At 37.5% G+C, this 14,120-nt stretch overlaps 1 protein-coding gene across 1 annotated transcript in view; it reads left to right on the forward strand.

The window, feature by feature from the left end:
- Window positions 1-14,120, forward strand: part of gbe1b (glucan (1,4-alpha-), branching enzyme 1b) — a 108,627-nt gene that overhangs the window by 19,806 nt on the left and 74,701 nt on the right. The window contains exons 5-7 of the mRNA XM_008426352.3: window positions 4,732-4,867; window positions 9,154-9,244; window positions 10,634-10,843. Coding sequence (XP_008424574.1) covers window positions 4,732-4,867; window positions 9,154-9,244; window positions 10,634-10,843 — 437 coding nt within the window. The remainder of the gene's footprint in view (window positions 1-4,731; window positions 4,868-9,153; window positions 9,245-10,633; window positions 10,844-14,120) is intronic.

Consider the following 14,120-nt stretch of genomic DNA (forward strand, 5'->3'; position numbering starts at 1 on the left):
GTTGATGACTAGTGAGTGGAACAAAACATCCAAGCCACGATACGAGGAGATTCACATTACTTGGTTCACAAAGAACGACATGAGAAAGACTTTGGCAATATAACGGGAAAAACCAAGAATCCCTTTTTTTCACTTGTAAATGTTTCTCAAATCACAAATTGGGTTTTAAATATTTTGAGTTCAGAATATGCCAGACCACGTTTGACTAGACCAATTATTGTGTATTGTTTATCTTTGTCTAATAATACCAAAAATCATTGGAAATGTTCCCTTTTCACCTTTTCACATGTCATTAAAATTATTTTGTCCATACAGATTCCTTCCAATTGAATTTTTTTGTCATACTTCAAAGTATGAGATTACATTTTAATGTCAGACAATGAAGGATAAAAAAACTATAGTATGTCTTAACGCTATCCAAACCAACTTGGGCTTTTGTGAAAAGCAATTGTCACAATTTTAATTTATGAAACTGCTGTGATTAATCAAATTATTTGGGTCATTTTCACTAGCCACACCCAGGCCTGATAACGGCCTGACCTGTAGAATCAAATAAGCCTTTTAACAGAACCTGTCTGACAACAGTGGCATTGATCTTAAATCTTAAAAAGCAATGCATCATGCCCTAATCTAAAGAAATTAAAAATAAGACAAGGGAGTACCAGAATGTAACAAACTTGTTAATATTTCAAATTTAGTTCCTAAGGTATTTGGACTTCACTGAACCACAGTCAAAGCCATTATCTACAAATATGGAACTGTAGGAAACTTTTCCTGGAGTATTTAGCCAGCCACAGAGAAGAAATAAAATGTTACCAAGCCATTTCTAAAGCTCCAGCAACTCAATAGTGAAACCCACAGATGGCAAAAAAATACTGAAAAGTGGCAAACCTTCTCGGGAGTAACCAGCCTACCAAAATTACAGAAGAGCATGTCAACAATCTTTCCAGGAAGAGACAAAAAAAAATCTGCCCACTGCTACAAAATCCACTTGCACTTGGTGTTCATCCTTCAACAGTGAGAAAGAGATTATGGGAAAATGGCAACCATGGGAGAGTCGAGGCCAAAACCTTCTGACCAATAAGAAAACAGCCCACATTTCCATCTTGATTGCCAACATTTTTATGTGCAGTGATCTACAGTAGACCAGCAAATCCACCTCTGAATGGCAAAATGAAGTTTAAGACCATAATTGTAAAATGTCAAAATCTGTTAACAAGTCTAGCTTTCGTGTCATTTTCTGTCAGACACTCACACTCCTGACCCCCTGGGGGTAAAGGCAAAATTACTTTCTGTCTTTGAACATGGCTGCATTAAGGAGCTTCACAAGCAAGGCCTCTTGCAACATGCCGTCAATGCAGAGGTCGGACACAGAAAGACAGTCACTTCAAATTTCTTAAAAGAAATTAGATGAGGGTTGGATGAGAAAGTTATGGGGTAGACCAAAGAAATTTCACTTGCACTGAGCTCAAGGATCTGACAGGCTGTCGGTAAAGACACAGGCAGATCCTTAGCCCAAATTAAGGCCCTTGCATGCTGACTGGAGCCCATTAACTACAATATGGCATCTGTGAAAGAAGAACTTGAAGAACAAAAACGGTCACGTCTTCTCCCTGTCCACAACGTATTCATGTACACTTTGCAAGGGACAACCATACACTGGACATTGAAAGAAAGAAGAAAGTTTTTCTTTGGGAAAAAAGTTTGATCTGGATGGTACTGATGGCTCCGAACATCACTGGCATGACAAAGAAAAAGTTCCATCTTAGTCAGGAAACTTTTCCCCTCAATGGAACAAAGAAACTTCACAGCATGAGGGGATATCAAACCACAGTTTGGTATGTTGGCTATGTGAAGATGTAAATAGCGAAAGATTACCTTCAAACCTTTGACTGTGTTGTGACAACTGGGATGAAGGATTTCTTCCAGTGAAGTAACAACCTTGTTATAGACTATCTTGCTTGTTTTCATCTGATTTAAATCTAGATAAAAACATTCAGGTATGTATAGCTAAGGAGGTTTACTAAAGTAGTTGATTCCCTAAATACTTGCATAAACAATGCATCAACAATTTCAGCAGTAGGGCTGCTTTCTTCTTAGCCTTTTTTGACACTTTACATTTGGTTTAGGTTTTTCTTTGGGGGCAGCTCTGTCGTCAGTCTTGCGTTGCATGTCGTCTTTAATAATTTGATTATTCTACATCTTTTTATTCCTATTCTTGTTTCTTCTTTTTGTCTTTTTGTGCTCAACTTTCAACCTTGTTGCTTGCTAGCAGGTTGAAATTCTAAAACTTCTAACTTTGTTCTCTGTTCTTAAACTTTCAGGAGTGTCTAAAGTGCCTTCTGCCAGAAGAGTAACTGTTTATGGCCATTAAAAGCTAATCTTTAATAATTAATTAGTTGTTTTTCCATTTAATTGTTAAAAGCCTCACTGCGGCTTTGATAGTTTGTTGCCACATCAAAGTATATCATTTTGAATGTGTGCATCTGAAACTAGATTGTGATGCGTTTCCCTTTCTCTTGCTTTGGATAACATGCTCCTTCATTTTAAATGAACCTTACATTTTTTATGGGAGGTTGTTGCTTTATTCTTAAATAGTTTATAAAACAGATTTTTCAGAGGGTCTCAATGTTTCTCAGTACTACTTGATGTTCTTAGCTCAAGAGTGAACAAGGGAAAAGCACTAAGAGGCTATTAGCGTCCACCTTGCTTTCCTTATCGTTGGTTATTTGGCACTATTTTAATTAGTTGGGGCCTCTCACTGGCGCTATATTTGTTTTATTTACAAGTGCCTCAATCATGTACTTCAGCTAGAGAGTTCAAGGCCCTGTGGGTAGCTCTCAGGAAATTTTTTCTATATATAAAACAAGCCCTTCTCCTTTTTTTTTGTTATTACAGACTAAGGGAACTATTGGGACAGCACCTTGCAAAAGTATTCAAACATATTGTTAGTTTTCAAAATGTAGGGTTTAATATGCTGAGACCAATGCAAAGTAGAGGATAAACTGAAAACCAGAAGAAGTTTCCTGACAATTTGTCTAATCATACCGTATTTTTCAGACTGTAAACCGCTACTTTTTTCCCAGGCTTTGTACCATGCGGCTTATGACCCGGCGTGGGTTTTCTGTGGATTTTTCTTCAACCACTAGGGGGCTCTCTAGCAGGAAGTGAATCATTGGAAGTCAAAATTGGAAATCAAAGAAGAAAGTGCTAATTTTTATTTAGAACAACTAGCAGCAGGTACGATGGAGAAATGTTTTCAAACTCATATGTTGCAGCTTTTTAAGTCTAAGGCTATCGATCTGGCAGTACATAGAGCTGCTGCAAGTAAGCTTGGCGTGAACGAATCCATGGTTCGGCGTTGGAGACTGAGGTCTGCGTCCTTAATAAATCCAGCAGATTTATTAGGACGTAGCCCTCTGCTGCGTTCTCATGGAAAACCGAGAGCGGCGGAGATACCAGCGGCTTATAGCCTGGTGCGGCTTATATATGTACGTTTCCAGGTTTTCTCAAAAAATTTGTAGGTGTGGCTTATAGTACGGTGCGCTCTATGGTCCAGAAAATACTGTATGTCTCAACAAGCTTTGTATGGTTTATTATTATTTTGGTAGTCTCCTCTATCTAAGAAGTTAGTTGTGCTAACGTTAAAGCATTAATCATAAATACTAGCTCCACTAATGCTACATCGTTGAATTACAGTAGTATTTAGTGGAAGCATATTAGTGGATTAGCAAAAGTGTGCTTAGCACTGGTTTTACACAAATAGAAACTTAGACTGAACACCTTGAATAAAGAGTATCTGAACACGATTTTTCAAGTTCTGGTACACATTCTAAAACTGATCTAGGACTTAGCTTACTGACACAAACATGCTGTGATCTTAACCGTTCCTTCAATTATTTTTTAGGGTAAAGTACATTGTTAGTGTTTACCACAGCGAAAAATTTTTGACATTTTCCTCTTGTCTGATCAAAACACTTTTTTCACATTTGCTGTGTCCCCTATATATTGTGGTAAATGTCAAATGGGACTTTATTTCAATAATTGCTTTCTTTCATTAAGCCCTGACTTGTTGTGTGCACAACTAAGAGTTAGCCTGTCAACAGATTTCTCCACCTGAGCTGTTCATCTCTGCAGCTCTTCCACAATTGCACAGGAATGTGTGTCTATTCAATCAGATCATGGTCTAATCCTCCCCGTAACTATAACCCCATCCTGTGTGCTTCGTTTCTTGGTCGACATAATCTTTGCTAAGCATCTAAAGCCTTAAAGAACAGATGCGGTTCACCCTTACACAGATAAACTTAATTTACCAATTTACTAATCGAATGCCTAATAAGGTGACTTCTGAAAGCAGTTGGTGTTGTGCAATTTAATTTGGGGTATGAGAGTAAAGTGTACTAAATACACAACATACTTTTTTAAAATGTATTTTTATTTGTGAACGTTGAGATATAATTTTTACCTTCACTTTACAATTGAGCACTATTTTGTATTGGTCTTTGACATAAAAAGTCAATACCTTCATGGAGGTTTGTGGCTCTAACATGACAAGTTTGAAATTATTCAAAGGTTGTGAATATTTTTGGAAGGCATTTGTAAAGTGATTAATTCCTTGCAAAATGTTTAAGCAAAGATGAACATATCATTTTCATTTATTGTACTTTATTTTTCTCTGAAACTGTGCTCTGTTATCTTCATCGTTTATCATACCGTTTTTGGCATTTGCAGCACATCCATCCTCGGCCAAAGAAACCCAAGAGCCTGAGAATTTACGAAGCCCATGTTGGCATCGGGTCCCCAGAGCCGAAGATCGCCTCGTACAACAACTTCACACACAACGTGCTTCCTCGAATAAAAGATTTAGGTAAGACAGTGGGATTATTTTCCTTCTTAGGTCTCTTATTTATTTTGTTGTCTTCATGTAGCTCAGACTGATCTTAAATTGAGCTAATAAGCATCACACACTCGCCAGAGATGAGGTGAATATAAAAGCGTGGTTGTACACCTCCCTTCACATACACAATTTGGACCCAACGATCTGCCAAGAAAACAAAGAAATTCCCACTTTTTCTTGTTTGTCCTTTTTTATATAAATAGCTGAAGGTATTTCTATCAGCACTGGCCAATCACACAGTGCACAAGCTTTACTGCAGTGAGTGCCACTGTTCCTCCAGGAGCAGTATTTCTCTGTGGCAGACCTGTCACATTCCCTGTGCAAAAAGTCACCTAAGCGTCCTGTGCACTGACACGACTTAGAGGGATCTCTGGCCATTGGGCAGTGTTTTGTAAAGAGGCCTTCCAATCTCAAGTCACAGCAAAACTGATGATTTAAAGGATATGCCTGTAAAGATGCTAGCTGAAGCTGGTAAAGGAGCTTCATTATTTGCAGTGAAACATGTATTGTAGGCATGAACTAAAAGGTCATTCAGCAAGGAAGAAGCCATTGCTTCACCAGCATCAACAATATGAATCAGATAATAGCTTCAAAATGGACTATGTGATAAAGCACCTTAATTTTTGTTTCTTATAAAACCACAGTCGAAGAGCTTAACTAAAATGACTCTTGCTACAATTGAAAGAAGAAGGTGGAAACCTGCAAGTCTTGACAGCTGCTTCCCAGCTGTGAAGTGTGGTGGTGGCAGCATCATGTCATGTGGATATTTAGCTGCATCAGTGACTGGTTTACTTCTCAGCATAGATGGCATGGTGACCAGATGGTGTTTTGTGGAAATATTGAAGCAATAACTCAGACTATCATTCAAAAAATTATGTCTGTCATAATGGACCCAATTGTCCATAAACTATTGTGAGAAGCTTGTGGAAAAATATCTGAAATGTTCATCTCAAATCCATACCGTTTCAGAAAATACATGGAAAACCTTTGTGGAAAGTAAAACTAAAAATCTATTGCTCATTATTATGACATTTATCAAATATAAAGCTTTTTTTCCAAACAGTAGTTAAACTGTAAATTTTTAATATGTTGGGTCTTGAACCTTATTAAACAACCAATTAGTACATTTACCTAAACCAAACTTTAAATATCAATAGTTAAATTCACCACTGGTATCATTTTGCAGCTCTACATATGAGGCATTGCATTACTTTGTATGTAAGCACACACCTTCTTGCCGTCGCTTTATTAAAAGGCGCCAATATGACTGGTGCAGCACACCAGGAGACTTGTGATAAATGCTGTTTTCCTGCTTGTGTCATCTTGTTTAGCGGGTAAAGAAACTGCCAGATTAAATGCTGTCAAAGAATCCACCTGCAACGGCTCAGGGATTTTGCACAATAGGATTCACTAGGAGGCTAAATTTCATCGTCTCCAGTGATGGCTGACTCTGCCTGCCATTTCATTTTCTTGACTGAGGAGAGTGTACATATATAAATATAAAAAAGAGAAACTTCCTCTCACCCCAGTGCTTTGTCACACTCCTTCAGAGGTAAAGTTTTCTCTCTTTCTCCCTTTGCCTGAAAAGATATATATATAAATAATTGTGCTCCAGACAACAATGAAAAACCTTGGGGCCTCCCACTGGAGTGCTCAGCGGCACTTTAGAAGCCTGTTGTTCTCTTATTCATAGACAGTTTTTCTAGGTCTTTTTTGAAATGTCGTACATGACCTCCTAACTCTAATAGTCGGTGTTTCCCTTTTGCCTGAGCTTGTACAAAGGTGCTAGAGCTGTTGTCAAAGAGGAAATGCCTGGAGCTCATTAGTACACTTCGACTGGCACAGGTCACATAGAATCAGGGTTTGAAGAAGGAAAAGAAACTATAGGTTTCAGATGCCTCCTGTGCTAAATTAATGCAGCTAAGTGTATCCGACAAAAAAAAAAAAACAAAAACGGAAACTGTCATACAGTACTCAAGACATTTTCATACTAGCTTTGCAGTGCTTTCCTTCTGCCGCATGGCCAATTTATTGCATGCTTGTTTTGGGAACGATTCAAACAGCGGGCGCCTGTTAAATGAATCATATGAAAGGAGACGCTGACGGGACTGAGACCCCCCACCATCTTGAATCGTCCAAACAGACATGATGTAATGCTCTTAGTAACAAAAAAAAAGCACCACGATATTAAGCAACACTTCCTTTCTGTCAAAACGTATTAAACTCTTATTTTATCGCCACACACGATTTAGTAGTTTTACCCACAATCCCATCTGGATCCAATGTTGCATACAGTACTTTGCAAAATTATTCAATCCCCTGTGATTTCTTTTTCTCCAGTACCACATTAGTACTCCATCCGCTGTGTTAGTACTATCTTTGATTTTCTCATGAATTCAGGCAGAGCTTTGATGAAATAACAATTTAAAGTGCTAATTGATGTCAATACTTTACATTTAAAGTTGGAACTTATGTATGCATTTTAATAATATAGTATAACTTTGAAACATGGCTGCTTCAAAAAAGAAAAGGAAAAAAACGCTGAAATATAATCACCAAATCATGAACTCACACAGCCTCTGCAGCATGAACTGAGTTTGACCTGATTTTAAACTTTCTCTGAACTGCTGGAGGGGAAGCTGTGTAAAGCAGAAAGCACCATCATACCGTCCTTTAAAAACGGAGATGCAGAGATTTTTCGCTGTTACTGATGAAAGAAGCTCGCCTGTTTCAAGACCAGAAATAAACGGTATTGGTTTACTAATCCAACATTTTTATGAGGAAAAAAGGTGCTTAACAAACCCATGTGGGAACATCTAATGAAGCTAGAACTGGCTGTTTCAGATGGAAAACTCTGTTTGCATCAGGAACTCCTTGCCATTTGCTTGTCACATGTAGGGGGGGCAATTATTACATTTTGCTTAGTCAACCACTGAAGTGTATTGGTGTGACGTAAGAAGAAAATTTGTTGAACACTGTCCCGTTGTAACATAATTATGCTGTACAAACTTGATAATATATTGAGTAAGCATAATATAATGTATAAACATGATAATTCTACTGCATAAACATAACAATGTCATCCAGATGGTGGCGGTAGTGTGCTTTTAGTGCATACATAATGATGGTAGTACAACGGCTAATTTACATGAAATAGTCAAGTTTTATATCAAGCTTAGTCTAACACATGGAGAGATACTGAGGCGGCTGCACATTGTTAATGAAATCAATATTAGCATGCGCACTCTGAGAAGGACTCAGAGTGGAACAGCAGAGGCGAAAAAATCTGCTACATCCTCTGAATGTGGCGGCTTTGCTAAGATTTTTGTCAAGCAAAGATTATTTTCTCCAACATCTGAAGGCAAAGAAAATCACACCTCTGATGGATTCTTTAAACCAGTACAACTACTCTAAACATGCAGTTCGAGGACTTTTAAAATGGCCTAGTCAAAGTCCAGACCTGTAACTTATTGAGAATTGGTGGCCAGACTTAGAAATACTCATCCTCACAACGTCCGTCCACTTAGACTGATCTGGAACTATTTACAGTCCTGCTTATGTGAGACCATTATTAGCTGCAGTAATTAGATTTTCATTTATTGAACCGTTATTAAGTTACTGTCAGAGAGCCAAAACAAGTTACGGTGATAAGTTATTACATTATTGACTCCATTACATTTAAAATGGACAAAATTATTGCGGTAGTTATGTTTTTGACCTTGATCAAATTATTGGTTGCTACATGGTTTTACTTAGACGGGCTGAATACATGTCAAACCTCTGACTTTGTTAAATAAAAAAAATAAAAAAAACTGTTTTAGATCATATAAAATAAAAAATAAAGCGCCCCAATCTAAAAACATATGAAGCCTCACAGACTCAGATTCTGTCAGATTTTTTCGCAGAATCCTCTTGTAATAGGCTGCATTTAATCTTATAAATTTATGTCAACATCCCTGTCAATTATGAAGAAAAACCTTTCTACAGCATGATGCGGCCAACACTATGTTGGTTCATTATGTTGTTCCGTGTTAGTTTTCAACTGCACATGTTGTATTGCATGTAAACAGTGTGTCATGTAGATCATTAACTTCAATTTACAGCTATGAATGATACTGTTAATTGGTGACATAATGTCTTGGAAAATTATCTTCATTTTGTCTTTGTAAGTTCAGAAAATGTGAAAAACGTTCAAGTGGAATGAATACTTGTGCAAGGCAATGCAAATTCCAAAAAAGTTATTAATGCTTTTTCAGGTTACAATTGCATTCAGTTGATGGCGATCATGGAACATGCCTACTATGCAAGTTTTGGATATCAGATTACAAGTTTCTTCGCTGCTTCCAGGTACAGCTTCATTTTAATAAATGTTTTTAAACGGAATTGTTTCAAGTTATGTTTTATATTGTCTGCGCTGTTTAAACAGCAGTAGATGCAATATGTACTGGGTTCTTGTTTGGAAATAGGATTATATGATCATGTATAGAGCAGAAGCTCATCCATATGCACATTTCATATCCTTCTGCAGACAGTATCTGTGCATTAATTCAGAAATTACCATGCTGAACCACACTCCCCTGTCATATGCTGACCAAAAACTGAAATAAAGTAAATAAAATAAATAAATGCAGTGAGATGAATCCTCTGAGCCACATTTGCTCAGCTTCCAGTATAGAGATTCATGACCTGCTTCAGTAACCACAGGTGTTAACAAATCAGCCAGGAGTGAACTATGAGGGATTAGAACTCAAAGGCGTATTTGTCGCAGAGTTTCCCTATTTATACAGTTTTATCCACTCCATGTAGTATCTATAACTGCACTCTGTTGTAAACTGAGTGAGCCGCTTCAGCACAGTCACCTCAAATCAAGGTTAGGCAGTCTGGCACCATCAATAATCTCTCTGTAAACACGTTTGCTGTTAATCCATAGAGTGGGGGGATTCATAGATAAACATAGACCAGAGTCTTTATCGTCTTTCAGAGATGCACATTCCTTCTGTTTATACTGTATCATTCAGAATAGTGTACAGTATATGTTGCACTTTCACCCTTTGATTGTCAAATTTAAAACCTTAGAATTTGCATGCTGAGATAAGAGGTGAATTTGCCTGCTCACTCTTGTTACGTCTGGGAGGACAGAGAGAATGCTATAGATCTATCTTTCAGGTTCATGCAAAGAGTGTGTGTAACGTGTTTCTAGTTTAAGCAGAAATCATCACAGAAAATTATATAAATGTATTTGAAAACATTTTGCAGATTTGTAGATTAAAATGTATAAGTAGACCTAAATGTTTGCAGATGACTGTTTAGTTTTTTTTTTATTTACTAGTGTAGCTACACTTCCATTCATAGCACTCAAAATTTTCAGCAACGTTCATACAACGTTCAGTACCACATTAGTACTCCATCCGCTGTGTTAGTACTATCTTTGATTCCAAGTCTTTTTGAAGTATGTATCTAAAGCTTTGGAAATGTAGAGTGATATTTATTTATCTTTTTTTGTCTATTTTTACTAAAATCACCCCAACTCAAATAAGCATGAAGTGCTGTAAACATCCATTTTAATCCACTGATCTGTCATACAGGAAGTGATGGTTGTGATGTATCTTATGTTCCTCCTTTAGACACTGACTGTTGATTTGATGGAGTTTAGGTCAGCTCTATTTAAAAAAAAAAAAAAATCCTCATTTAAATATTTTAATTTATTCAATACATGTCCGTCTTTTGTCCACGTAGTCGCTATGGTACCCCAGATGAGCTGAAGGAGCTGATTGATGTTGCTCATTCAATGGGCATTGTGGTGCTGCTGGATGTTGTCCACAGTCATGCATCCAAGAACACGGAGGATGGCCTTAATGCCTTCGACGGGTCCGACTCCTGCTTCTTCCACTCACCGCCGAGAGGGGAACACACTCTGTGGGACAGCCGCCTCTTTAACTACGCCAGGTATTTCACTCCACAGCACCAGTAACTAGCTCATCTTTATTACCAAATCATTCTCATTAAGATCGGCACCAATCCCTTAATAGAATTACTAAATATAATTTTATTTGTAATTGAAAAGTATAAATATCTACTATTAATTAAAATTATGGATAATATGAAGTTACAGTTTTGATATGGAGATGATATTATGAGTGACATCAGTGTTACATGTACATAACACAGCTGACTAAATCCCAAATTACACCGGCAACAACACATTTATATATGAATGGGGAGTGGGAGTAAATACGTTTTCTTTTTGAAAAGTTTCTTCTGTTCGGGTTAAATGTGCTCTTGTTTACTCTTTATGTTATAATACAGTAGCATTATATAAAACATGAACTGGATGACTCAGACAATATTTGTGTACATATGGATCCATATATTTTTCTTTGTTTCTTTTTTTGTATAGCAAGGGGTATAATGTTTTTTTTCTTCTATCCACATGACTCGAATTACAGCAGTAAACTAAATCTAAGTCTTTAATATTTGCTATATAACTGGGTTAGATGCTTGAATTAGGAAACACTTCAGTCATTTGTTGTAAATAAATGTAAATCATAAATATAATGTTTTCTTTCACATGCTGTGAGCAATTCCCTTTATTATAACTGCACATCAGGCTTGAATATGTCCTTATCGGATCTCTCATGAGACCAGACATAAAACAATTGTTTTGGTGTTGACACGCATTCATTTTTGTTTGAACTGAAATACGAGCACAACTTTTATATTAATAATTTCCTCAACTAAAACCTTGTAGATAGAGCTTTGGCAAAATGTTACTGTCCTGCATTTTTAAAGAGATGAGTGGGGTAACAATAACAATATTACTTACAAATAGCAGCGATCCAGCCTGACAAAGGCTGTTTGAGGGCCATTACATCCCAAATTTCCAGCCTCTTTTCACAGTGTAGAGGCACTTTGCTGCCTGACCAAAAAACTATTTTGTTTTGCATTTGTTCTTTTTTTTTTTCTTTCAAATAAAACCCAACTGAAATTTAAAGGGAGACTAGGCTTCTCTGGGTGCTTTTTAGCTGTTTATAACCACATTCAACCTCATGTGTAGAATGATTATGATGTAGCTCTTAAGGTATTTCATAAAATTAGGGGCATGGCCAGTTTTCAAGCTGACTTGCAGAATATTTTGTGTTGAAGTATTACAGTAGTCTCACTAATTAGTAGAGTTATGTTGTGCCTACAATGTCTTGTTTGGACCTTCTTTTTTAAACAGTCTGGTACCCACATTTCCTCTGAGATCAGCTTTTTTTGCACCATAAGGGAATCCTCCAAAAATGAACATTTTAACATTAAAACAGTAAAAACACTCAAAATGTTATGGCTGTCCCAATTAAGATTATTGGCGACTTCCAAATTTACTAAATGCGGTTTCTTAGACTGATACTTCTGTGGTGTGACTGACGCTTCTGAATTTTAAAGAATACAGCGCCATTAACATAGGAAATTTTCCATCTTTGTTACATTGCTGATTATCATTATGAATGTGCCTAAAATGCCAAGACGGAACACAGGGGAAAAAAAAAAAACCTTCGTGAGCGTGTCCTACTTAGCTCACTCACTAATTACATTCCAGATGCAACAGTTTCAGTTTCTCTAGACACTGATAGATACTTTGTCCAAACTGGGGTTTCTGCAGGGGAAACTCGCTTTTCTAAAAATACATCTGATTCATCACACACACTAACTGGCATGTTGGTCCTGCTGATGTTAATTTAATTCAGAGCAGTTTGATATGGTTGTAGGCCTCTAGCATGTTTTGATGCAACTGTTCCATCATTCAGCTCAAAAACATTTTTCAGTAAATCCTTGCAATGACAGCGCCTTGCTTTTATTGTCTTAAACTTTAATGACTATCTTTCAGCTGCTTTCTGTGCATCTCTCACGTACACTGACAGCTCTCTGAGCGTTGTGCACAAAGAGGTCGCAGGAGACACCTGAAACCTGCAGCATCCAATACAATCTCTCTTTCAATGTGCACAGAGGTCTGATTGAATTCATAATTATGAGCAACCATGTCAAAAACAAAATCGAATTTCAGCAAAAGATCAGAGTTGAGCATTAACTAACACCTGCTGTATGAACTCGGCCTCGGTGCAATATTAAGGAAAGGAAACAGTCTTTGGATTGCTGCATTTTTGACTCCTCATTTATGTTCTTGCTGGGGGAGATTAAGAGCAGCATCCTAATGTTACCCATCACATTCAGCTCATGAGGGATATTTAAAAACCTGCCCTGGTTACATCAGATGTATAAATGAGTGCAGTGGTTTTACTGTGGTTCATGATGTAAAATGAACATGAGCAATATTTAAACAGGCTGATAAATGAGGCCAAATGGGAGCTGACATACCACTCAGACTGTCTGATGCAGAATGATATGTTGAAGGTCAGAGGCATGATATGATCACAGAGATGGCACGTTGCAACACACAGCAACATGCTCACGAAATCCGGCCAGCTGTCTATCCGACACACGCAATTCGCAAAATAGGATATTAAGGGGGAATTTTCCGGTTATTTTGATTGTTACCTCTTAAACCCCTGACATGGCAGGTGTTGATTTTAATCTACCGTGAAAAATCACTTCTTATACCAAATTGGCAGAATTGAACTTGTCAAGGAAGGATATTTCACGAATTGTTTTCTACCTCTTCCAATATCCAATGTACGGCTACATTGGTGGGCGCTGTTGTTGTCGGCCGCATTAATTAGATGTCTCTCTCTTGCTTTTTTGCACCCAGAAAATAATCCCAGTACACATTTGGGAGGAACAGGCACAGTTGAGTCTATCAAATGCCTTTTTGAACTCACTTTTTAATAAGTGTGTGTCACTGTGCATCAGTTTCCAATACATTATACAATGCTTAGTGTCAGCCGTGTGGGCTATAATAAGAGAACAAGGTTCTCCTTTCATTAGTTATTGAACCGTCCTCATATCAGAAGCCCTCATTAGACAGGGTGCAGACATATGCTACGACTAGGAGGCATATGAGGAGTCATTTGTAAAAACCCAAAGGACCACTGCAATGTCATAACCAGTTCATTTGTCTTCTTTACTTGTCAGAGGATGTTTGGACGTGTCGTTTGTGTCAAGCATTCTGTAACTCACTTTAGAGGGAAATGAACCTCAGAGGCAAACTGTGAACTCAGCGTGAAACGGTGTGTTTTTAATCAAACATCCTTTCTATGAGCCATAGCACTCTGACCATGATGTTCTT

Source organism: Poecilia reticulata, chromosome 13 (assembly GCF_904066995.2).
Source record: "Poecilia reticulata chromosome 13, P_reticulata-male-v2, whole genome shotgun sequence".
Lineage (NCBI taxonomy): Eukaryota > Metazoa > Chordata > Actinopteri > Cyprinodontiformes > Poeciliidae > Poecilia > Poecilia reticulata.